Source organism: Orbicella faveolata, unplaced genomic scaffold, assembly GCF_042242905.1.
Source record: "Orbicella faveolata isolate gen_17 unplaced genomic scaffold, um_ofav_v1 contig_12, whole genome shotgun sequence".
Lineage (NCBI taxonomy): Eukaryota > Metazoa > Cnidaria > Anthozoa > Scleractinia > Merulinidae > Orbicella > Orbicella faveolata.
Genome location: NW_028301539.1, coordinates 18,952,157 through 18,976,709, shown reverse-complemented (window position 1 = coordinate 18,976,709; position 24,553 = coordinate 18,952,157). Strand labels below are relative to the sequence as shown.

At 38.8% G+C, this 24,553-nt stretch overlaps 1 protein-coding gene across 2 annotated transcripts; it reads left to right on the top strand.

Moving 5' to 3' along the window:
- Window positions 1–148: 148 nt before the first annotated feature.
- LOC110059583 (uncharacterized) lies at window positions 149–23,801 on the top strand. Of its 2 annotated transcripts, none has more exons than XM_089282684.1 (17): window positions 149–704; window positions 5,574–5,777; window positions 6,211–7,718; window positions 8,511–8,748; window positions 9,307–9,606; window positions 10,083–10,385; window positions 10,751–11,074; window positions 11,172–11,410; window positions 12,126–12,270; window positions 13,216–13,518; window positions 14,371–14,772; window positions 15,580–15,746; window positions 16,288–16,436; window positions 17,156–17,283; window positions 17,760–18,148; window positions 19,063–19,257; window positions 20,265–23,801. In XM_089282684.1, exons 1-17 carry the CDS (start codon window positions 578–580, stop codon window positions 20,895–20,897), a joined length of 5,754 nt encoding a protein of 1,917 aa, XP_089138810.1. In that variant the 5' UTR covers window positions 149–577; the 3' UTR covers window positions 20,898–23,801. The 2 variants fall into 2 exon arrangements, with proteins under 2 accessions (XP_089138810.1, XP_020621965.2); XM_020766306.2 differs by having other exon boundaries at window positions 19,060–19,257.
- The last annotated feature ends 752 nt before the right edge of the window (window positions 23,802–24,553 follow it).

Here is a 24,553-nt window from a genome sequence, read left to right as displayed (position 1 = left end):
GTGGGGTGGGGTGGGTAACAGACTGAACAAGCACTTGAGCCCCGCGGGTACTCAAGACAGAAGTGATTACTTTCTAGTTCCTAGTGATATCGCTTTCCATTCTCACTACTCTTTTTTTTGTTTTCTTTTTTTTTTCGAAAGTGGCGCTCATTTCTCTCATGAAATTAATTGTTGTGTACATTTTTAAGCGTTATTATTAAAGTAAATAAAGTTTAAGTCTTAGTTTTAGTGTGTTTTGGCTGTACTCAGTAACCACCGTAGAGGTTTTTTTTGGCACATTCCTGCGACAAGAAGCCATGACTGAACCAATATTCAACGATCCCGTTTGACGTCAAACGACGAAGTACTCGTTAAACATTGATTGACCTCTATCGCCTCAATAAGTGGGTACAGGTCTAGGCAGGAACAAGTAATTGAACGGTTGCTGAGAGATGAAGGCGGCAATTTGAGAGTTATCTTCAAGATTTGACCGGTTTGTACGCCCGAGTTTGTACGAAACTCTCGATAAGTTTGTTCCAGAATAAGTTTACGCAGGTTTACGTCAGGCTGTTCCAGAAACGAAGAGAAACAAGCTTATATGATGATGTCAAGACTGGTTTTCTTCTTCTTGATTTTGATGCTTTTCCCGGAAGAAGGAGAAGCATGGAGAAGGAGAAGGCGCAGACGATGGACTCCCCCGCCGCCACAAAATTGCATCGTATCTGGTATGGTGAAACTAGTTAGAAGTTTAACATGTACAGAGTACTTCCCTTAATTAACTTGCATGAAGAACTTTGCTAAAATGATGTACTCGAAACTGAACGTAATCCTTTTATTAGCGAGAAGATAAAGGTTGGAGCCTTCACACCTTCGCTCACCTTGCCAACGGTTAAGATGGGATTTGTACTAGAAACAAGATACTGTTCAGTGCTATTTTCAGTTAAGCTGTTTTTTAGGCAGTTCCATATTTTGTTCGACGCTGAGACAACTTGTCCGAGCCAGCTGTCAACGAACATGACGAAATTCACAAGAACTTTTACGACACAGATATATTTACAAATAATCTTCATGTATTTTATTGGGATTAAATGTTCAAGGTAGGCTAACATGACTTTTAGTTGTTTTAAGTTCAAATATCGTCCTAATTTATGCGCACAGAATAACATTGACGTGTTGTTTTTACGGATGTAGTGAGCCTCCATGACGATACATGTTGTGAGTGTTGTTGTTTTTTGTTTAAATAGCTCTAGCGGAAGTGTTTCATTTTCATTGATAAAAAGTTGTTAATGAAACACGCATTCGTATTGGGTGACGAGTTACTTTGCGTGAGTCGACTTTAAAGTTCTTGAAGCTGTGATGTCATTCATGTTACATGCTAACTACTTATAGAAACAATCGTAAAAGTTTGGGAGAACTCTAAAAAGCTGTGGAAACACTCGCCTGTTGCCTTTTGTTCCCACAGCATTTCTCGTTCTCCCAAATCTCCTCTCCTGTTTCTATAACTTGATAGAAACACTGTACAGTGTACATGTTTTCTATTTCTTGATCAATACATTGTTAATGCTTTCATTGGTGAGTGAAACAGGGTACTGAAAAACGAAAGAGTAAAGATTTCCATACACCCCCATACTTATTTATGCATGCAATTTCTATCACAAGTGGGGGTGTAAAGAATTGAATAGGAGACAAAAATGTATGCATAATTAAGTATGAAGTAACACGGAAGTCTTGCATATCCTCGTATTAAGTCCTGATGTAAAAACCTGGCTCTGGTTTAGATAGTACATCCTAAATTAATTCTTGTCTTTACATCAGGTTACTTATATTCAAAACACATACTTTTTGTTTCTTAATTAAAGACATGAATTCTTTTCTCCAAATAGCATATGAAATCAGCATTTGTTTTGCTGAGCATCCACCAGTTTTGAAATGTGAAGCCAGCTGTATTTCATAATCAATGTCAAACTCACTTACAGCAACACTTCCTTGTTGTACATGTATGTGGGGGTTTTTGGTTATAACCTAAACAAACGTAACCATTTAGCACCTAGTGTAATCAGCCTCGTCATTTCTTTGAGTAATTTGAATACATTATTAGGAGAATACAATAAGGAAAAAAAGCACTAAAGAAAATATTTTGAAAAGTTCACTGGCTATAATCCAGAAGACTGTTGAGTTAATCAAAACTGATAAAGTGTTAACATTTAAGAACCATTTCTGAAATGCTTTATTATGTTACCAATAACGGAAGGATCTATTGTGAGAATGAGCACAATAAACCTGAAACATTCCTGTGGCTACTAAATAAACAACATGTACATTATAGGGTGATGCTTTGTGGTGTCAGTGATACTCTCAAGTTTCATGAGTAGATACAACTTAAATATAATCAGTATAGTGAAATAGGTTTGGCATTATCTTATTAGTAAAGTTGTGGAATTCACTGCAATTGTATATCTTGGCAAGCTATGTAATTAGCAAGAGATGACCATCTTTAATATGAAACAATAAATTAGGTTGAGATTTTCTTGTAAGCAAATTCTCAAAAACTTAGCTGCAGTTTCAGATTTCAAATGTTTCAAGTTTTCCTAAAAGCTTGAGCCCTCAACCTTTAGAAACTGTCAAATTCATTCCTATTATTTCTTGATCAAGAACATCCAATGTGAAAGGAGGTATAGTCTGACCAGACCTTTTGAGAGACTGCACACTTTTACCAATACAGAGGTTAAATTCTTTGTATAGCTTTGTTATTTGCTTTTTCAACAACTGCGTCAACCTGTGTGGAAGATGGATGCCCAGGATGTCTGGGGGCCTCCCAAGATTAGCTGGTCCCTGGACAATAAAATGCTCCCATGTTTGGCAATCATCAAAACCCAGCCATGATCCTCCACACATACAGTCGCACCTCCTGTAAGTGACCACCCCAAATGTTAAGCCCTGTTGCTTATGAAAGTTTGGGCCATATTGGGTCAAAATTTTGCCTCATTAGCATATGGCAATTGCAGAGACTTACCATGTTTTAACTGTTTTATTCATGTGAAAAGTCACTTTTGAGAAAGAAAAATCATCACTTTCCACTGAATAATTTCTGTCTCTTGTACTGCCCAGGAATGTGATAATATGTGTTACAACACCTTATTATCTAATTTACGCTCTATTATCTGTCGTGGTCGCTTACAGAGGTTAAAAACCAAAGAAAATTTCCAACTTTCAGCTCTATAAGGGGTCACGGTTGCTTACAACAGGTGGCCACTTACAATAGGTTCCAAATATAGTGATTTGAATGGGAAACTTTTAGTATTTTGGAAAACTGGTCACTGAGGAGAGTTGATTGCTGATGAGAGGTTGTCGCAAGCGGAGATTCGACTGTAGTCATACAGGCATCTGTCACACTGAAATGACAGTGGAAAAGTAGATCCAGGGAGGGAGGGGCAGAAAAAATGAAGACAAAATAACCCGAATCCAGTATGTTTTGCCATGCTTGAACTTGCTACTACTATGTTATTACAATGCTATCACAGTCAATTGTTATTAATTTCTTATTTGTTAAGATAGCATCCCACCCCAAATGTGACCATTGTGGGGAAAAAAATATTTTGTGATAGCAAGATAGATCTCACTCCTACCTTTGTTTTTTAAAAAAAAATTCGAAAAAATATTGTTTATACAGGAAGTTATAGACAAAATAGTGTTTTCTTCACTAATTGCCTTTAATGGAATGTTGACAAGTCATTTTGACAATCTGTCAACTCATCATCATGTTACATACCATCCTTGTTTAGACATGCAATTTCGTCATGGCCAGACTAAGCAGCAATATTTTCGTGCTGTCGCCATGTCTTCCAGAAAAAAGTGAAAGCGATTGACCTGCCCTTTTGTACCAAAGAGATTGGTAAAAAGAAAACAAGGAAATTGTTTTGAACTAATTGTCTCTAGTATGAAAACAGGGATTCTTGCAAAGGTTGTGAAAGACACTCAACAACAAGTAAATCCCGCACCGGAAGTTGTGCCTGGCAATTGTGTGGCAGTAATTTTGTGGCTCTATTCGTCAGTACTGATCATATGGACCATAAAGCAATTTGTATTGTTTCTTATCCAGTTTATTACGTAACCATTCTTACCCAACTGCTCACATCTCAGAAAGCATGACTTCTTTAGGATTTTCACTGGAGTCAGTGGTACTTAATTCCTTCCCTGCCTTGCGCGTTCGGCGTCGTGTCTTAGGGTACATTCCTTTGGGGTGATCTGGATCAGGATAAGTGATCCAAGATCTGTCTGGATCATGGTGCATCAAAGGAACCAATGAATCCATGACCAGAGTAGACTCATTGGTTCCTTTGATGCACCATGATCCAGACAGATCTTGGATCACTTATCCTGATCCAGATCACCCCAAAGGAACGCACCCTTATTCTTCGTCGTATTTGTCCCGGTTACCTTTGTCCCCTTTGTTTGTTTAGGCTTTGCCAACATTGGTTTGGCGTATTCATAATACAATTTACCTGTCAGAGGAATGAAAACTCCGAAAACTGGTATGAAACACTTCCAATTCTACAGTAACAACTTACCTTCAGAGCAAGCGACCCAACAGCGATACCTGGTAGAACTGAAATGTAGCGTTAAATTCCATGCGGAACAGTGTTTGTCATCTTGTCTGGTCAGCATTTGAGCACTATTCTCATGAAGTAAGATGAGCCGTTTGCTTTTAAACCGCAGGTAATTACTTTCAGGCCTTGTTGTTTTAATCTCATTCAACCAGAAAAACGTCTCTGAAAATGTTTTGCTCTTTTTCTCGAAACTATATTTTCAAGAAATTGGGTGCACATTTTAAGTTCACATGCATCAAGTTTTCAACCGTTTTAGCTCAAATTTGGCGAGAATGTTCCTATATAATGTGGCTCAAAAACCTTATCAGCGTTTTTGTTTTTTCCCATTCTTTCTAGAGTTGTAAACAAATGAAGGAACAGGAGGGATATTTTTTCGCACCTCAAAGTTTAACCAGGCATAAAAAAACAAACCAGGCAAGATATCAAAATTTGCCAACACGGCTTTTGAGACAAAGTTGTTAAGAACTTGGCGCAATGTTTGTCTCTTCCTCTAGATCACTTCCAACTGCACAGGAACTGAATAATGCAAGCCATGTACTTTTGCAAAACGATCACTATATTTTAAAGGCATTTATCTTTTTTCTTTCAATAAATATGGTATGGTAGTCTTCTTGTATTAAGCTTTCAGAAAATATATAGTTTGTTGGGTTTTTATTTAACATCTTACCTTAAAACGGTGCGAACGCTAAGCGGTCATTTGGGGTGGGATGCTACCTTAAACTTGATATTACTATGGAGTACTCTACACCTATGATAACATTCAGATGCTGACCACCTGATGAATTTCAGCTTCTCTTCATGGTTAACGTTGTTAAATTGCATTTAACTTCATATTTTTTTTTGGACAATGTAAATTTGAACAGACAAACATTAAAACTGCATTTATGTATTATAAGTGCTGTTTGTACACCAGTCCTGTAAATTAAACAGAAACCAAATTGAGAAAAATTAATTCATAAATTAATCCTATTGCTGATTGCTTTTCAGGCTGGTCTTCGTGGAGTCCCTGCTCTCAGAAATGTCATATTGGTACCCAGACAAGAACACGTACTGTTACTACTCCCGAAAGATGGGGTGGCAGCTGTCCATATTCCCTTACACAAAGTCAGCAGTGTGGTTTAATCAACGGAGGATGTGACCAGCTTTGTAACAATGGAGTTTGCTCTTGTCAGATAGGCTACACTCAATCAGGTACTGTAGATCTGAAGAGGTTGAAAGGGTGCTTTAACAGCCATTGGCAATGCATCAATTGCATGAAAAAAAAAATCATATCAACTTCTTTTTAGTCCTTGTTAGCAGAGTTTTGCTTGTACTACATCTTTACAAACACTTTTATTTATTTATTTATTTATTTATTTATTTATTTATTTATTTATTTATTTAAGTCACTGTAACCCAGGCAGAGTCAAAACTGGCCTAGATCTTCTTATGTGATTGAGAATAAAACAGAGCCAAAACTTTGATATAACAACATGGAAATTTCTTTAATTTGATGATTTTTTGGGGGGTTGAGTTTAATATTAAACTAAAAGTTACAACAAAATACTGTATTTTCTTAATTACCATTTCAAGAATGCCAATTGCTTTTAAGTAAACTTTTATTTAATATTCCTTTGTTTACTAGGTAAAAAGTGCAATGACATTGATGAGTGTGCATCAAATAGTGGATTGGGTCCCTGCAGTCACATCTGCAAGAACACAGTTGGCTGGTACAAGTGCGAGTGCCCCATGGGTTATTATCTTGGCACTGATTCCCATAAATGTCTTGCGTATGATTGTGGTGATCCTACTACTCTGTTGAATACATGTCCATCAGATTCCCACAGTGATCACGTCTCCTCTGTTTGTGCTAATGTTGCGGCAAGCTGTTTGCAAGGAACAACCTACAATGAACAGTGTTCCCTGAACTGTCCTCAGAACTATGCATTAGCCAAGATCACTGCTCAGCCGAACAAGAAGTTTGGCGAGGATTATTCCAATGTCGACTTTTCATCGGTGATTTCTAGTATAACTTGCCAAAAAACTGGCCCAGCACAAATATCCAATGTCTGGGATGTGAGGGACAATGAGCTCAGCCAGTACTATTGTAGACGATCAAATGATCCTCCTGTTGAGTTGCATCTGAATGGTTCTGTTCTTGCGGAGCATTCAGCTATCGGGACCTTCATTGGAACACTAAGTTCCCAAGACATGCAACCGGGACAGACATTCATGTACACAGTTCAAACACCAAGTGCACTTCTTGCAGCTCAGGGAGATAAGTTAATCAACATGTGGGATAATCCAATACTAAATGGAAACGTGTCCTTAAACGATGGCACTTTAGAAGTGACAATTAGAACAACAGATGATGGTGTGCCTCCCATGTGGCTAGAGAAGACATTTCCAATCACAATTCAGAATGTGAATGACCCTCCTGAGCAGGTCAACTTGTCTAATACTGATGTCTATGAGAATGCAACTGTAGGGACAGTGATTGGAGAATTGACAGCTGTTGATGGGGACGACCCACCAAATACTGATCTGCACTCAAACTTTAAATGGGTGTTAATTCATGATGGTGATGGAAAATTTAGTATTAATGTCAACAAGATTGTTGTTGCTCAGAGTTTGGTTCCTGGATTGTTTAAGATAACAGTCGATTGTTCGGACTTTGGAGTCCCAGTGAAATCAACCACACAAGACTTCATCATAAATGTGATGAACATCAATGATGTTCCACACTCATTACAACTAGTTGGCACCACTGTACGTGAATTGGCTCCTGTTGGTACCGTTGTTGGGCAGCTTGTAGTAATAGATAAGGATGGTGATGATGTGTCTTTTGACATCAGCCAATCAGATGTGGGCACACTGAATAAGTTTGAAATCGGTGATGTCAGATGCATACGTACAGGTCATGGACTAGACAATAAGTGCAAAGTGAATGTCACAGTAAAATCTTCCCTAAATTATGAAGACAAAGCATGGTACAGGCTAAGTGTTCAAGCCAATGATTCTTATACACGAGCATTTAAAGTGTTCAACATCGAAGTTAAAAATGAGAACGAGGCTCCAACTGCTATCAGTTTGACAGGTTCTCATTTTGTGATGGAAAATGCAGTGGCAGGAGCTGTTGTTGGACAATTTTTGGTATGTATGAATCCATTCCAATAAGAGTTAACTGTGACTAGGGACACTTCAGCAACATTTAGCGCAGGCATGCTCCTACATGTGACTGTATCCTGTCCAAATTCAGTGTGATGTGAATGATCTGGTTTACGTCATATGCTGAATGACGTAATCAACAAACTTCTTAGTATTGTAGCCATAGATTCCTATAGGGGTGCCTCACGTACAAACAATGTAGTGCATCCGGTTTAAACTGTAGATACTCAAGCCCTATATCAAATAGACCATTTTACAGTTGTCTGCTCAGTGACCTGGCCTTTGAATGGCAGCGAGGCTGAAGATGACCTTGTCTTGATACAGACCTCACTGCTTTTGTTGTGTAAATCAAGTTGTTCTAATGCTAACTAGGTGCATTTACATGACAAAACCAGAGAGGTCTGTATCAAAGCAAGGTCACTCCAGCCTCACTACCATTCAGAGGCCAGGTCACCAAGCAGACCACTGTACATGTAAAATGGGCTATTAAAACTTATAGAGCTGGCCATCAAACTTTGAAATAAAAGAATTTTGAAATAAAATTAATATATTGTCAAATTTTTACAACCTCTAAGTGTGAGCTTCCAAATCATCAAATCCTCTTAAAGTGCTGGATCAGTAAACTGATCATGAGAACTTCACAGTGCTTGCATTTGCTTTAATGTCTCAAAAAAAAAAAAAGGCTTCATGTGTGAGAGTCAAAACCACTCACTTTTCATAAAAGTTAATAAGTGTAAATTTTTAATTTATTAATCAAAGTATTTTAACTGTTAACAGGTCACTGATCCAGATAATGCCAAGTCCCCATCACATCAAAGACACACATGCTTGTTTGATGTCAGTCAACCTAGTGATGAAAATTACTTTATCATCAGCACAGGACTGGTGTTGAAAGTGAAAGGAGCTCAACAGATTGATTATGAGCAGATGAAAAGTCTGGCTTTCACTGTGATTTGTACCGACAGTGGCAACCCACCACGCTCACTGTCAGCTGGCTTTGTTATATCTGTGAAAGGTACATAGTGACCTTATCACTGTTATTATGTGCTATTTACTGTAGGTAATTAATGTTAGACCTGTTTTATATTAAAAACTATTTTGAATCTGATCTTCAGCTATAAAATTGATGGTAATATATAGATTTAGCCAAGCCTAAAAGTGGAGCTCCCATAAAAAAATATATCAGGGACTTACCAAGAGAAGATTGTGCAATGAATATCTTGGAAGAAAGGTCAATGTGCCAGGGGTTATTTGCACCAAAATTCTGCCTTTGTACATACCCCCTCCTTCTCCCCCAGAGTAATAACCTTGCTTGAGCCTACGATCCAATCAAAAACCAGTACCTGGGCAATGGTCAACTTGAAAAAAAACACTCAACCTTGATGAGTTCTAAGCCAGAGCACGCAACATGGTCATGTTATACTTGTCAGTGGACACCTTGTTTAAGCAGAACTCTGTCAATTGACCATGGTGCTCTGCTTAGCAGTCCTCTGGAGAGCTCTTCTATAAAAACTTTTTAATAAATTTAATTTTCATCAACCTTACCTATAATCTATTTAATATCTTTCTTCAGATGTCAATGAGCCTCCTGTTAACCTGACACTGTCTAGCACAACTGTTGACGAGAACACTCTCCTTAGTAATCCTGTGGGTAGCCTTTCGTCAGATGACCCAGACCATCCTGGAGGTGTTCATACTTATAGTATTGTGGGTCCAGCTGGTGTGCCATTCAGAATTGGTGGAACTAACAACAGAACACTGTTAGTGAATGGTCCCTTGGATCATGAGACAAGTCCAACAAGCTTAGTCATCATCAGAGCTACTGATGATGGAGGCCTTTTTATAGAAAAGACCTTCAAGATAACCATCAATGGTGAGTTTTATATGCTGTGGTCTTTGATCATTATACAACAAAGTGTGCCAGAAAATGAGTAGCACTATCTACATATGCAGATCCTCAAAGATCATTAATTTTGTCCTGTAATATTGCATAAATTTATCTGCCTTGTTCTAATTTTTCGTTGCTTATTTCTAATTTCTAACATTAGGCAGCTCAAAGAAATTAGCAGCAATGCTGCTCTCTCAATTTGAGGGTAAATGAAGTTGTTGTTGTTGATGATGATGATGATCCCGGTCAAGAATCTTTAACACTTTAAGGATCATTAAATTGCTGCTGGGATCTTCAAAGATCTTCCCAAAGATCCTTAAGGGTCTTCAAATATTTATCTCAAAATTTTTGCCAAGACCTGTGCAAGATCTTTCATTAAATAAACATGTTTGTGAGATCTTTCAAAGATTCTATAAGGGTCAAGCATATTTTAAATCACTAATAATTTACATTATCAACAGATGTGAATGATCCACCCAGCAACCTCACTCTTCCCACACCATCACTGAGAGAGAACAGTGCCGAAAGAGTGTTGATTAGTTCCATAATACTCACAGATCAGGACGGAGACCTTCCCTCCTGCAGGCTCTTGGACAGTTCTGGTGGTCATGTCAAAGTTGTGGGTACAAATCTGGTTGCAGGACTGACTAAAACAGACTATGAATCCAATGACATGCCTTCAACAAAGGAGTTTAGTATAACATTAAATTGTTCTGATGGACACGGGATGTTTATTGCAAAGTCATTTCTCATCAAAGTTGTTGGTAAGTGAAAGTGGAATAGTCTGCAATGTAGACTAGTTTAAAAGAATGGCTGTTATTTATTTTCTTGGTAGTTCAAATTAAAGACACTACTAGAAGTCTGAATTTTACCTGCTAGTTGGGGATAGAGAGAGGTGCTCATGCATTAAATAATTTATGATGATAATTTCAATGTGTGACAATTGGCTGATCATTCAGTGATGTTAAAAAATATTAATCAAAACAAGTGACTGGCTTTTTTTTTTTTAGAATTTTGTAGTGTTTGACCACAAACTTTGAAAGTCTTTGTTTTCACATTTAGCAAGTGCACTAGTTGTAATGTTATAGCTGGTATTATAATTGTCCATAAAGGCATTGATTTGTTCTAGATGTCAATGAGGCCCCATCAGAAATCAAACTGAGTGCCACCTCTGTCCGTGAAAATGAACCTGATGCAGTGGTTGGTAAAGTGACAGTTTCTGACCCAGACAAAGGCCAGCGTCATCGGTGCACAGTACATGATCGTACTGTTGATGTGGGATCCAGCACTGGGACACCAAGTCAGTTTTTCACTGTGGATAGTGCATTGAACCTCAAGACATCACACGGTTTGAATTTTGAAGCTCAACACAGCTTGGATATCATGATCAACTGTAGTGATAATGTGACAGACAGTTTCTTCAAGACAGAGTTGTTTACTATCACAGTCAAAGGTAATATTCTTATTCATTTGTTCAATATATTGCTTAATGAGAGTCAAGGTTTTTATGACCAATATTTAATTTCTTTATTCTTCCTTGATGTTCATAGATGTTAATGAAGTGCCATCCGATCTGTGCAATGCACCCATCTTGGTGGGTCTGAAGACTTCAGTTGGTGCTGTGATTGCAGTCTTGCATGGCAGTGATCCTGATAATGAAAACGCAATTCATGACGATCCTTCAAACCATAGTGTGGTTATCAAGAATAAACAACAATTGACATATTCCTTGACTGTGCAGAACTCCTGGCCTTTTAGAATTGACAGAAACAGTCTTTTCAAGAGTGAGGTGAGTGACATAAATTATGCCAATTCATTGTAATGTATTAATACAATCATTAGTATTGTCAGTGAATTTAAAAGTTAAGACTCAAGTGCAACAACTATGACTCATACAAGTTGTAACACTGAGTGCTGTGACTAAGTCCTATTTGTGCACTTAGTACAAGTGGTGATTAGTGTTACCTATCAGTGAAATAAAATAAAGTGTTACTTCTTGGAACTGTGTGCCTTCATATACACTTAAAAAATAGCCCAAAGAAAATACATGCACTGATTGGTTAAAAATTGTGTTTCTACTAACTTGATAGAAACACAGAAATAACATGAGCTGTTGAAGTGATGATGGCATGAGCAAAGAGCTTTTACACTTTGATGATCAAAGTAAACAAGTTGTTTTCATTTTTTTTCCTGGAGGTATTTTCTAAAAGAATTCCAAAACTCATTCTCTACATTTCTCTCGAGTTAGAAAAACACTTGAGAAAATTTTAGGAGAACTCTAAAAGGCTGTGGAAACACTCGCTGTCAGCGCATGTTGCTACAGCATTTCTTGTTCTCCCAAATGTCCATTCGTGTTTCTATAATGTGACAGAAACCCCGAACATGTTTTCTATTTCACAAAAAACCCAGTTTTAGAGGGGCTGGATTAGTAAACCTTGAGTCATTGTCTTTGTACTGTGGTGTTTCTCTCCATGCTGACAGAGAGCATTTTTTAAACATTTCAGCAAATATCCATATCCCAAAACTTCACAATAAGTGTGGAAGTCAAGGATGATGGCATCATTGTAGAAAGTTTCTCTTCCAAGGGATACCAGTACACCAAGAGCAAGTCCTTGTCAGCAGTCTTTAATTGCACTGTGATTGTTTCAGGTATGATGTACATTTCTCTGCTTAAAATTTATTTATTAATTAATTGATTAATTTATCCTGTGGTAAATTAATATGTAAACTTACGTGTATTATGTTATTTCTATTGCAGTCTTTATTACATCTATGGAAGGTGTGGTGGCCTCATGGTTAGTGTGCTTGTCCCCGGATCGAGTGATCCGGGTTCGAGTCCTGGCCAGGGTCATTGTGTTGTGTTCTTGGGCAAGACACTTTATTCTCATAGTGGCTCTCTCCACCCAGGTGTACTTTACCTTTGTTACATCTACTGACAGAATGGTAATGATGGGATATCAGAAGAATTATTTGCACTTTACAAATGACAGTGTCTTTAGTAAGACATTTGTGCTCATGTACAAATTAAATAAATGGAGACTCTACATTTCTAGATACTCTACATGGATCCGGGGGGGAGGGCACTGCCAAAGTACCCCCCCGGGACATGGATACTCTACATTTTGTACAGTTCTATAGTCTACATAATCTTACAGGACCCCTTTGATAACAGTACTTTATAGTACTGATGGGTTAATCCTGTCTAAAGATTTGTTTATTATTATTATTATTATTGTTATTATTATTATTATTATTATTATTATTATTATTATAAATTATTATTGTTATTATTATTAGCCAACATTGTTTTGGGGGAAGGGTGGGGGGAAGTGTTTCTGGCGAGTTCCAAATAGAATTTTAAAGTAAAGACTCAGGATTCCAGTTTAGTTTTCAAGGTTGGGTGTCAACAACGAATTTGAATGGGTCAATTCCCACTGCTCCAACCATACCATGACAAACTTTCTAGTAGCTGACCTTGTAGGGTTCGACCTGAAACCCCTCACTTATCTGGAACCCTGACGACTGTCTCAACACTTTTGTTGCTCATTGAAATTTATAAACCTTGTTCTTATTATAATCATTCTTTCATCACAGAATACTACCAGACAGCTGAAATCCTTCTTGAACCCAGTCAAGTGTCTGTTACAGCAGCTAATGGTGCAGTGATTGGGATCTTGTCAACAGTCAGCCAAAATCCTGGTGAAACGTTTTTGTACGAGCTCGTAGATGAAGCTCATTTGCCTTTTAGAGTAACTGGAAACAAACTTCTTGTTGCTAAGAAGGATGGTTTGGATTTCCAAGTGTCAAGTTCTGAAGAAGCTTTGCTCCCAATATCCATTATAAGTAAAGGCAGCGTGTCTGGTATTGTCAGGGAGTCCTTCTATGTGAGAGTTATAGGTGAGTACCAGGAGTAAAAAGGATGTCTCTAGCATGCTCTCTTGGGACTGTTGACACTCAATGAGCCTTGCAAGTTTGATCAAGGCAGAGAGGCCTGATAAAAAGGAAGGCCCCAAATGTCTTTCACTCACGGCTTTGGTGGTTGGACGTGGGGCCAGTCTCTCCACCCTGTAAAACCCAAAAGATTTAAAAACTCCTGGGAGCCTTACACGTTGATAGGTGTAAAGACGTTTAAGTATACAGTGAGTCTTTTGTTCTCAATTCATCACCTACTTAAAGGCAAATTTGACTGCTAAACTGAAATAAGAACTGAAACTGAAATCCTGGTGACGTACATGTAGCTCTGTAGATTATCATGAAGTGTCTCTTATGTACAGGGTGTTAGTAGCTTATGAATTCTTGAGACTAGGTCGCATCTCGGCTTCCTAGTTATGCAGGTGTTGTAGAAAGAACTGGAAATCATCATTGAACAGTGTCGGATAGGTAATGCATGCAGAAGTATAGTACCGCACAGCCATTCACTCGCATTGCCTGTCTACCAAGGTACTTTGCAATAAATGAAATGGCGTGCATACAGAAAGCGTTGAATTCTTAATCACTCGAATAGCATGCCCATTATCATCATCTGTCATAAATGTGCCACTTGACCAATAGTAAGGTATTGCATATATAGGGCGTGAACAACGGTCCTGTTTGTTCCTGGTTATTGCTGTCACCTCACTCCAACTCTTCCAGCCAAAATTACTCCTCTACTTGTGTACCATTCTCCACCACATGCCTTACAGGTCTCTCTGTTCATTGATACCCAGCCTATGATGCTATTTGAGAATTGTTCTTTTACTTTCTTTTCAGATGAAAGGGTTCATCCAGTCAACATGTGTTTGATCCCCCACACTGTGAATGAAAATCAACCATCGGGCATTATTGCGGGTCAGCTGGTCATCGACGACTCATCATCACCATTATCATCTTGCGCTAAACAGCACTGCTGCCCTCCCCCTCAAAGTCTAGGCAGGCAATTTGATTATCAGTGCCATGTTGACACTCCAGAGAATAACGAGGCCATTCCACAGCTTCAAAAAAATGTTAGTTCATTGTTTAGACTGGATGATGGCTTTCTGCTTCGTACCAAGGTTCCACTACTCTACAGTAATTTCAAGGACTCTAATGGCAGCGTGGAAGTACACTTCAGCTGTTTCCATACCAGGCATCCACTGCAATTCATTGGACAATCTCTCCAAGTTTCTGTTGCAGGTGCAGTGATTATGCGCTTGTTTAACTAAGAGCGGTTTTCACTCGAGTGTCAAAAGAAACTCTCATTTGCTTTGGTTTCGCATTACTACACTTGCGATTGGCTAGGAAATCGTGTGCCTCTTTCTCAACGAATCAGCAACTCGGTCGTACACGTTTTCCCGCGCTTGGCGCTGTCTACATTGATTTGCTTCAAGTTTTGATTGGTTCAATAGGTTGCCTGTTTCGAAAACCGCTCTATTTGTAGCTTTCATAAGTGATCACCTAAGGGTTTGGAAAAGTGGTTTAACTGGTGCTAATCTCTTAATAGCGATGAGATTTTGTCAGCAACTACCCACAGAAAAGGTAGAAGTTGGTTGCCTGCGAGAGCTTCCAACACACCAAAGAGACTACAAACACACTGTCTTGATCCAACATTATACGATACCATTGCCTCATAGTAGACTTGCAACAATCTGTCTGACAGATTAAAATACAACTTTGAGTGGTACTTATGTTTAATACAATACCGAATTACTGAAATTTATCTCCAAAGATGGTCGCTTACATTAGGTTTAAAACAAAGGAAAAGCGTAGTGTATAAATTCCGAGGGTGTTATTTGTAGTCGACTGAGAATAAAACTGGGGTTTTCATGCGCGCGTGTTCACACGGAGTTGTGCGTATATGCTGATGCTTAGAATCGTAAAGCGCGTACCCGGCCCTTACTCGTCTCATCTTTGACTGGAAGTATACATGATTTCTGTTTCAAAGACGCTTAATCGTCATTTTTTTCCGATTAATATGGATTGTCTTTCTTCCCCCGTATTCAGATTGTGACAACAATAATGTGTGTCCAGACGTTGATGAGTGTTCGTCATGTCAGAATGGTGGCACCTGTCAAGATGTGATTGAAGGCTACAGCTGCCTGTGTATGTCTGGATATACTGGTGTCCACTGTGAGACAAACGTTAATGAATGTCAAGGCATTGACTGTAAGGTAAGTCACATGAGCTTGAATTGGCTGTTGTGTATTCTGTCATCATATGCTCATAATTACACCGTTGTGGCCTAAAGACATTGGACTCTAGTTCAACACGTGGTTGTGTTCTAAGGGAAGGCCCCCCCCCCCCGGAGTATAGATAGATACCAGCATTTTGATGGGCTAAGTTGACAGAATGTTGGGGGGGGGGGGTAGGGGGTAGGTAGCCCTGCGATGCTCTAGCATTCTATCCAGGAGAGAGTAGTGTTATTCTTAGTCACTTCATTCTACGGAGCCAGAAGATAAACACTGCCACTGATGATTCATTTGGCATTTCCAACTGTTCCAAGCCTGTGATTGAAAAAGACTTCAACATATGCCTGTTAAGTAAAATGATCAATATATTTTCGGTTTTTCTCTTTCACGGTAACCTTTGTGCTCTTGTCAGCCGAGTTAGCTTAAAAGAAATATAATATTTGTATAAAGTTAAAAACTTGACAACTTTTATATTTAATATTCGATTTTATTGTTGTTGTTGTTGTTTTTCTCACCAAACTAGAACGGAGGTGTTTGTGCGGATGGAATTGCATCCTTCACTTGCCAGTGTGCTGGTGGATTTTCAGGGGAATTTTGTGAACGGCAACCGTCTCTTTGTGCAAATTGTGCTGCAAGAACGTTGTGTGTAACCGTTACGCAAGCAGCCATCAGGTAAAACGTATGCCTTTAACGCTGTGGAATGCTGAAAGCTCTATTTGTTTGGTCACGCACTCATCCATGCACCCACTCGCTCTCACCCAGTGCTGTCTCGCAACTTGAGATTTGATACTGTTAGTGTACGACCTAAATGCTTCTTTTAACAAGGCCTTCTAATTCCCAGTAGGCCATTTCTGAATTGCCTTTAGCCTCCTTCTCAAAGCGAGTCTTGGTGCCCATCCTTTCATATGAAAATGAGATTTCATTCACATGCAAATTAAACTCATTTTCATATGAATGGTTGCGCACCAGGCCTCGCTTTGATAGAGAGGCTTACGGCACTCGGAAATGGGTTATATGAAATCTGATACATGTTTTGAAACGCAACAATTGACTGTCCCACAACTTGAACATTTTAAAGAACTTTCGCGCACCTTGAAATTCTGCTCTGAACATGTTTTAATTGCATGGGAATGGTAAGTGTGGAGAAGAAGTATTTCAAAGTGGGAGTTAAAAAGAGTGCAGAGTACATTACGTTTTTAGTTTGATAACATCCAATAATTTTACATGTACTCACTCATAAACTTTTTTTCTGCTATGGCTTCGATTATGTTAGCATCTTGTTATCTGACATGCAAGAAAAATCGCCATGTGAGTAATCCCATTTGAAACCTTTACAGAACTGAGTTTTTGCAAATGTTGATCAGTTTTGTTTTTTTTTTTTTGTCCGGCAGGTGTTTAGGTAAGCAATATCACATCCCAATTCTCGTGAGCGAGACTGGGATATCATCGAAGAGAACCACCGAGCTGGAGGAAGAGATAGCAGCCATTTTGGATGCAAAAAGAAGTGAAGGCAACCAAGGTAAACAAAGTCAGTCAGTCAGTCAGTCAGTCAGTCAGTCAGACAGACAGACAGACAGACAGAAAGACAGTCAGTCAGTCAGTCAGTCAATCATTCATTTTTTTTAATCCATCTTTTAATCCATGATGCACTCTGCTCCGAAAAAATTCAAAATTCTCGATACAGGAGTCGAACGCCCGCTCACTTTTCGTTGACAAATCGGGCGGGGAAATTTAGGGGTTCGACCTGGGTCATTGATTGTCAAGAACCATCGTTAATATCTATTCTTAAGATCTCGTGTAATGTTATTCTAAGGTTGCTACAGGTTTTTGATATCTCCAAGAGAAAGCCAACAAAGTAAACTTGCTTACTTTTCATGGTCAGTGAAAATTGCTTAGTAGTCAGTGAAAAGTCTGTCAGTCCCGATTGATGAAGTTTATTGAGTCTACAAATGGCAATTAACCTTAACTGTTTTTTTTTATTGTTATTATTTGTAGCGAGCGCCAGAAAACGAAGAGCGCGAGTAAATTTCTTCTACGTTGAAATTCTTAAAATCAATCAACTGAGTACCCAGAAACAGAGTTTACTGATCCTCACAGCCCTGGATGCTACCAACAAGTACTCCCCTCTTCTCGCTTCTGAAGCATGCGCATTGCTCGTCAACACCGAGCGCAAGTGCGTGGAGAGTTGTCAAATACTAATAGAGGCTGACCTGCCTTGTGGCCAAGGGGGATCAAATAAGAACGTTGATGTTCCCAAAGAAGAAGCAACACAAAGCCTGTCCACTGGAGGAGTGGCGGGCATTTCTGTTGTGGTCATTGTTCTCATTGTTGTCATTCTAGCTGGTGCTGCCTTCTACTACAGAAGGAAATACGAAATGGCAAAGGTAACTGGATTGAACTGAATTTTCCAATTTGCGTTGAGACGTTTTCCATCATCAGTTTTTGTAGTTGCTTTGCTGTGGCTTGTTTCTGTCACATTTTTCTCAGAGAATATGTCATTCAATTCAGTCTATATATTGCAAGGGATGAAGCGCACTTCTTAATGGTCCTAATCCGGGATTGTTATATTTCAGCATAGTAGAACGCTTAAACATTCAAATAAAAACCGTGTCTCACTTAAAATTGCAGCCCACAGTAATGCTTTTTGGTTTGGAAAAGACATACATACGTTTTGACGCTCTTTTATAATTGTGCAAAAGTGGATAGTTTTCATAAGCATAGCGCTGTTGTTTCGGTTTGGTGGAATAAAGACGAAGTCTTTCAACCAGCGTAATCCCAATCGTGAATGTATCTGAAATTAATTAGTTGTAATTCGTTCCGAGTTTAAACGGAAATATAGTGAGTAAGTAAGTAAGTAAGTGAGTGAGTGAGTGAGTGAGCGAGTGAGTAAGTAAGTAAGTAACTTTATTTAACCAGGGTAGCACATTCAGCAACGTGGCTGGTATCCATAGGGGCCCTGGGAAATAAAGATATGTACAATCTACAAGATCTAAAAAATTAAGTACAATTTAGAAAGTTAAAATTAGAGTAGAAATAATAAAAACTTTAAAAAACACTGAAAAGGCTGAAATGTACAAATATGATAAAATGTTTGTAGATTTCCAAAGGATAAAAATTACAAATAAAAATGCTTAATTATCAAACTTTTAAAATTACTCAAGGAGGGGGCACTCTTAATACAAGCGGGTAACCCTTTTGGCTTCAACAAAACCGACTTTTGATGACTTATTATATGTAGTGTAGTTGTGTAGTGTGACAAGCGGAGACCTAAGACTGGATTATCATTTTTTTACAGCAGAATCAAGAAGAAGTTCGTTACCAGTCCCGCACGGAAGAGATCGATTTCTCAGACCCAATCTATGGCGACAACAGAAATGCGGCGACGTCAAAACCGTCGAACAGGGAATGGGCCGAGAAACTGAAGAAGGATTCCGACGGACTTGTGCAACACAACTTGGATCCAACTTTGGCCATCAAACGAAATGATATCAAGGTGAGATGTATGTTAGATGAAGCTTTAGGAAGAGAATTTGACGAGAAAAACCTTGTCAGCCCTCAGCCATTTAGTCAATCATTCACTCTTCAAGTTTAAATTGGGAGAGCTTCTCTTTAGCAGCCGTTACACGTATGTGGGTGGTCACTCAAAGCATCTTTTAGGGGAGAAGCGTTGTGTGACAAACCAAATTGCAAATGGCAGAAGCGATTGACTTAGGGCTTTGCGTTCCTTTGGGATAATCCAAATTAGGATTTAGGATCCGAGATCATTCGGATAATGGCGCATCAAATAAAACCCCGCTAGGTTAAGTCAGGGAATGGGCAACTCATGAGTTCCTTTGGGATGGTGCGTGACGAGCCGATGAATCCTGGTCCTGAGTGAGTTTATCGTTTCCTTTGATGCACCATGATCTGAGTGTTACTGGGTCATAAACTTTCCTGATTTGGGTCATCCCAAAGGAACGCATCCTAGTAAATTGTTTGAACCCAGGAGTATCAGTAGCTCGTATAGTGTGATCTCCGGGTGAGGGTAGTTCTGGAAAGAACTGTTGTTGGTGACTGACGTTTCGACAACTGAACCTGAGCGGAAGTCATCTTCAGAGTCAAGTGAATGGTGTTTGTCAATCTATAGTGTTGTCAACAGGCATTGGTCGGTTTCGATACGGATAGAAACTGACCATTGACTGTTGACAAACTTCGCACGAGCCGTCTTTCAAGCAATGCAATCACAGCCAAACTGACCAATCAGTTCTAGAGCGCTATTTACATTTACTCAACCAACGTACAACACCATCGACTGCCAAACACTATTCATTTGACTCTGAAGATGACTTCCGCTCAGTTTATCGAAACGTCGGTCACCGTCAACAGTTCTTTTTAGAACTACTCTCACCCGGACGATCACACTATACGAACTCAGTTCTGTTTTCCCGTCGTCACCGCGGTCATCGCAAAATTGTTTTGGTAAATTCATAGTTTGTAACTGCTTGCTTTGTTTTGCCTTAGATGTCAGAGAACCCTCTTTATTATCGTCCTTCCACCAATAATTCCGGCGGGAGTGAAGAGTTCTCCAAGGCGGTGAGAATGCCTGAAGAGGATGACATTGCGTCGGCTAAAGCACAGAACAAAGAAGAGAATCCTTACTCGGAACCTAAGGATGATGCCCGTGGGGGAGCACTGAATCCCTCTTATGAAACCTCCCCTCCGATGCGGGTATCCCTCGGTTATAAATCGGCTAAGTCCCAGGGAGGGGAAATCGCCGAAGCTGAAAAGAATCTAAATGCGTACTTGAAAGGTGCGAACGTCAAAGTTCGTGCTTCCAACGCGGGTCAACCAAGGAAGTTCAGGCGACAGAGAAGTGGCGAGAAAGCATCAAATAATGATGAAATGCATTCACTAAAAAACAGCGAGGTTCCACCGTCATTTGATAATCCATTTTACAACCATAATCCTACGAGTGACCAAGCAACCCCCAACGAAGATCCGACATACTCGACCATCCCTGCCTTGCAAGTTGGCCGGCCATGCTTACCGCTGAGGACTCTCGGAAGATCGTACGAAGCACCACCGGAGCCTATCGAGCTTCAGGACGAGGACGACACGTACGAAAAGGTTAACTTCGGAGACACAGAAGCGTGAGCTGTATTTTAAGCAAGTAGTTTTCTGTGCCTTTTTTTCTACCCTGTTACACAGTACAATTTTTGATACAGAAAAATGAGTTACAGAGGCGTAAGACGTCAGGCAATTGTGCACAACTCAAGAAATGGAGCTGAACGAGACGTTAACTAATTGTGTGGAATTTTTCGTGGTTGGGATAATATCTTTCTCAGTTACGGCGTAACCCCAAAACTCGAAACTCGCATGTAGAGAACAGTTTTACTAATCATAAAATAGATGATTTACAAAACCACGACAACGGCAACGAGAACATCACTAAACACGTGATCTGCACGTGCGTTATACAAGTCACTACATTTGAGCATTCTTTGCAACTGAGTTGAAATGATTAAAAGGTGAATTTTCCATATTTCTACTTGGACAGGCTGGAACGTTGTCTTTGCAAATTCCTGTGTAAGATAGTGTAGCGGCGCGAGAAATGATCGTCATTCCGAACGTCTTCGCTGTGATTTCAAACTCTGTTCTATGCAGCTCTCGTTGAAACTTGACTCGCAGTGCAACATGCATGGTTTTCACGAAAAATTGTACTGCGTAAGAGGGTCTCAAGGAAACGTCTTTCAACGCAATCAAGTGTGTATGTAGCGTTTTTGTTGGTGCATTTTATATTACTCTTTTTATTTTTTACTTATTTTTTTATTTATTTTACTGTACTTTTTTTCGTTAGCACATGTAATTGCAAATTTAGCTAAGCGAGGTTTTCAATGTACTGAAAGCTTCGAGATTTTAGTAGTTAGAAACACTGTGTGTTTTTGTACTAGTCTCCCATACCAGGTTGTGGATTTCGTGTATTTCTTAACAGAACTCTATATGACATTTTTACTTGTATACGACACGCACTCTTTTTTTATAACATCGTTTGTATTGAGGCTGAGGGTGGAAGTTTCTATTTTTCAACGATTTGGTCCTGAAAATGTTCTTTAGAGATTTGTATTTTTGAAGTTTTTTAAAAAGTTGAATTGCGATAACTCTTGCTTAAGTCGCTGTCACGTGACAACAATGTTGATTCCCCGGTACAACTGAATTAAGCTGATTCGTTCTGTATGTATATTTGTCATTTTCACACTAAATTTATGGGAAAAATTCAAGATTTTTGCCAAATGTTCATAAAAAAAATTAAAAATTAAAAGAGAGTGCACGATAAGTTGAAAACTAGTCAGACCGTGGTTGGTATACTTTTTTAAAAAGTTTTTTATCGTCATTTTTGTATGGTTTACATACACTTCGACATAGTGTTGTTGTGTTAACATTAAAAAACCACTGGCATCATAGACCAGCAATAAAATCATAGCATTGCGATATTATGACGTAAGTTTTTTAATTTTTCGAACTTCAAGTTCTGTAAGGGAAGCTAACGACATTTCGTGAGTTTCAAATGGTTCGACATCATTTTTGCGGCATGCAATTTCCTTGAAAATACTTTTGGAAAAAAGCACAACATTTTTATAGTGGATCTGTAAACATACTGCATTCCTTTGCAGCAGACACAAGTACCCATTGGGTACCTATTTGTATAGTGGACATGTTTCAACAGTCGATTGTCATCGTCAGGTACGACAAACATCACACAATGAAGTATGAATTGACTTCGTAGAAAATTATCACTCTCCATCTGCTATTTTAATAGACGTTATGGAAACATTGTAGAAAATAATTTTAGAAATATCTGGTATTGTTGCTGATGTATATTTAGCTCTTGTGGTAATAGTAAACCCTAATACTTGTAGTATATAAATTCCTGTCGTTCCTGTAAATGTTAAGATAGATACTTTTTAACCGTGGAAATATTGTAGAGTATTAGTTTTATTGAGTGTAAATACATGTATACTCTGGTTAGTTAACGTAAAGGTATGTATTATGGGTACTTTTGGTACGAGAGGGTTATCCGAAATAACAAGGCCTTTTTCGAGCCTAACAAGTAAGAATAAATAGAGTATTTATTTTAAGATAGTTTTAAAGCAAACGCTGACGCTGTTTAAGGTATTAAGAACCATCGTATCGTTGCTACAGAGTCACACTTTGTAAAATGTTACCGTATTTGCATTCGCAAAATTCTGTCGAATAATAACGTAAAGTGTCACACTACTAGATTAGATTTGTTGAAACGAAAAAACACTGTAAAATGCAATGATAAGTAAGCCGTGATTTAGATTTTCGTACTTCTTGACCATACCTGTGATAGTTTGAATACCGTCAATGATATTTTGTAGCCAAAAAAAAAAAAAAAAAAAAAAAAAAAACACATCGCGATCATTTGCGTAACATGGTGGTGTGAGTTTACATTTTGTAGGAGCTTTGTATTATGTCACGAAGAGCTTCACCCAGTAAAAATTTGTAAAATTTTGGAGAATATTTGGAATTTAATTTAATGAAGCGAGAAAAGTCGGCATTAGTATAAATTTACTAGCGGTCTATCACAAATACCGCTTTCTGAATGGCCACGCTATACTCACTATCTATTCTGTTGTAGATAGTGAGTAGCGTAGCAATGTGCGCCAGGTAATAAACTGGGCACTTCTTTGCGTTTTCGAAGTGTGTTTGAAGAGGATTTAGAGAAGGTTCTGCACGACTAGCAGATTTACACTGAAAACAATTAGATTATTCGCTCTCGATTTCCACGCGAGATAGAAATCTCGAGCTCATAATCTAATTGTTAATTAGAAATTACGGAAAAGAGAGAAGGGACTATTTCCCTTGGTATTTGGTTTTTATCTCTTAGCGGTATTTACTATCCGTTCGTGGTAAGTTGAATGTGGAATTATATATTATTCTAGTAATGAAAGAAATTGTAAATCCAGAATTTTATAAAATTATCTAAATATTACGTCACGCACATGGCACAATAAATATTAAATCTTTAATATTTCAGTGTTGTTGTCGTTCACTCTTGTGCACAGTTCTGCTGTCTTTGATTTCTTCAAAATGAACTTTTACCAGTCCCCCTACGTTATCGTGTAAGGTCCTTTGACTGTTGGGGGAGGGAGACGAGGGGACCAACTTTCCCTTTTAACAGTGATGTCAAATAGTGCCCTCTCGTTCGGTGAACGGTCCTGTTTTTAGACCCCTTTCCGTGAAGAGAGATCTAGGGGTCGCCTTGTAACCACCCACATTGATCATCTAGAAAGTGACACTTGCATTTCCTGCCAATCATGGAGCAGCATAGCGAATGGGAGAAAGTCATTACACGACTGCGAGTATGCACGACGAGTTTTATTGCCTAGTTCTTGTACGGCTTTCTCCAAGGCCTTCGCGGTCAATTCATTTCGGTGACGTATCCGAAACACTTCGCCCCGGACCAAGTAGTAGTGTGTTTTCATCGTTTTCTTTGTCTTTGTCTCTGACCACTTTTAGTTGTTGTAATTTTATTCCCGAATGTTATTTGAATTTTCCCTGTTAATTTTTGTATTTTAATTTTGTTTATTTAATCTTGTACAGTGAAACCCCGCTCTACGGACACTCGCTTATAACGGACAGTTTTCTTTGTCCCGGCAACCAAAAAGCTCATATATTTTCTCTTAAATTAGCCCGCTTAATACGGACACCCGGATAACGCGGACACTTAATCATGTCCCTTTGGTGTCCGTATTAACTGAGTTCCACTGTACTAATGTCACTGGGGA

Excerpts from the sequence above, each read along its gene's own strand:
- LOC110059583 (XM_020766306.2), top strand. The coding sequence starts at position 578 with ATGATGATGTCAAGACTGGTTTTCTTCTTCTTGATTTTGATGCTTTTC. Across the intron at positions 705-5,573 it reads ACAAAATTGCATCGTATCTG|GCTGGTCTTCGTGGAGTCCC; the intron begins GTATGGTGAAAC and ends ATTGCTTTTCAG. Across the intron at positions 12,271-13,215 it reads TTGCACTGTGATTGTTTCAG|AATACTACCAGACAGCTGAA; the intron begins GTATGATGTACA and ends CTTTCATCACAG.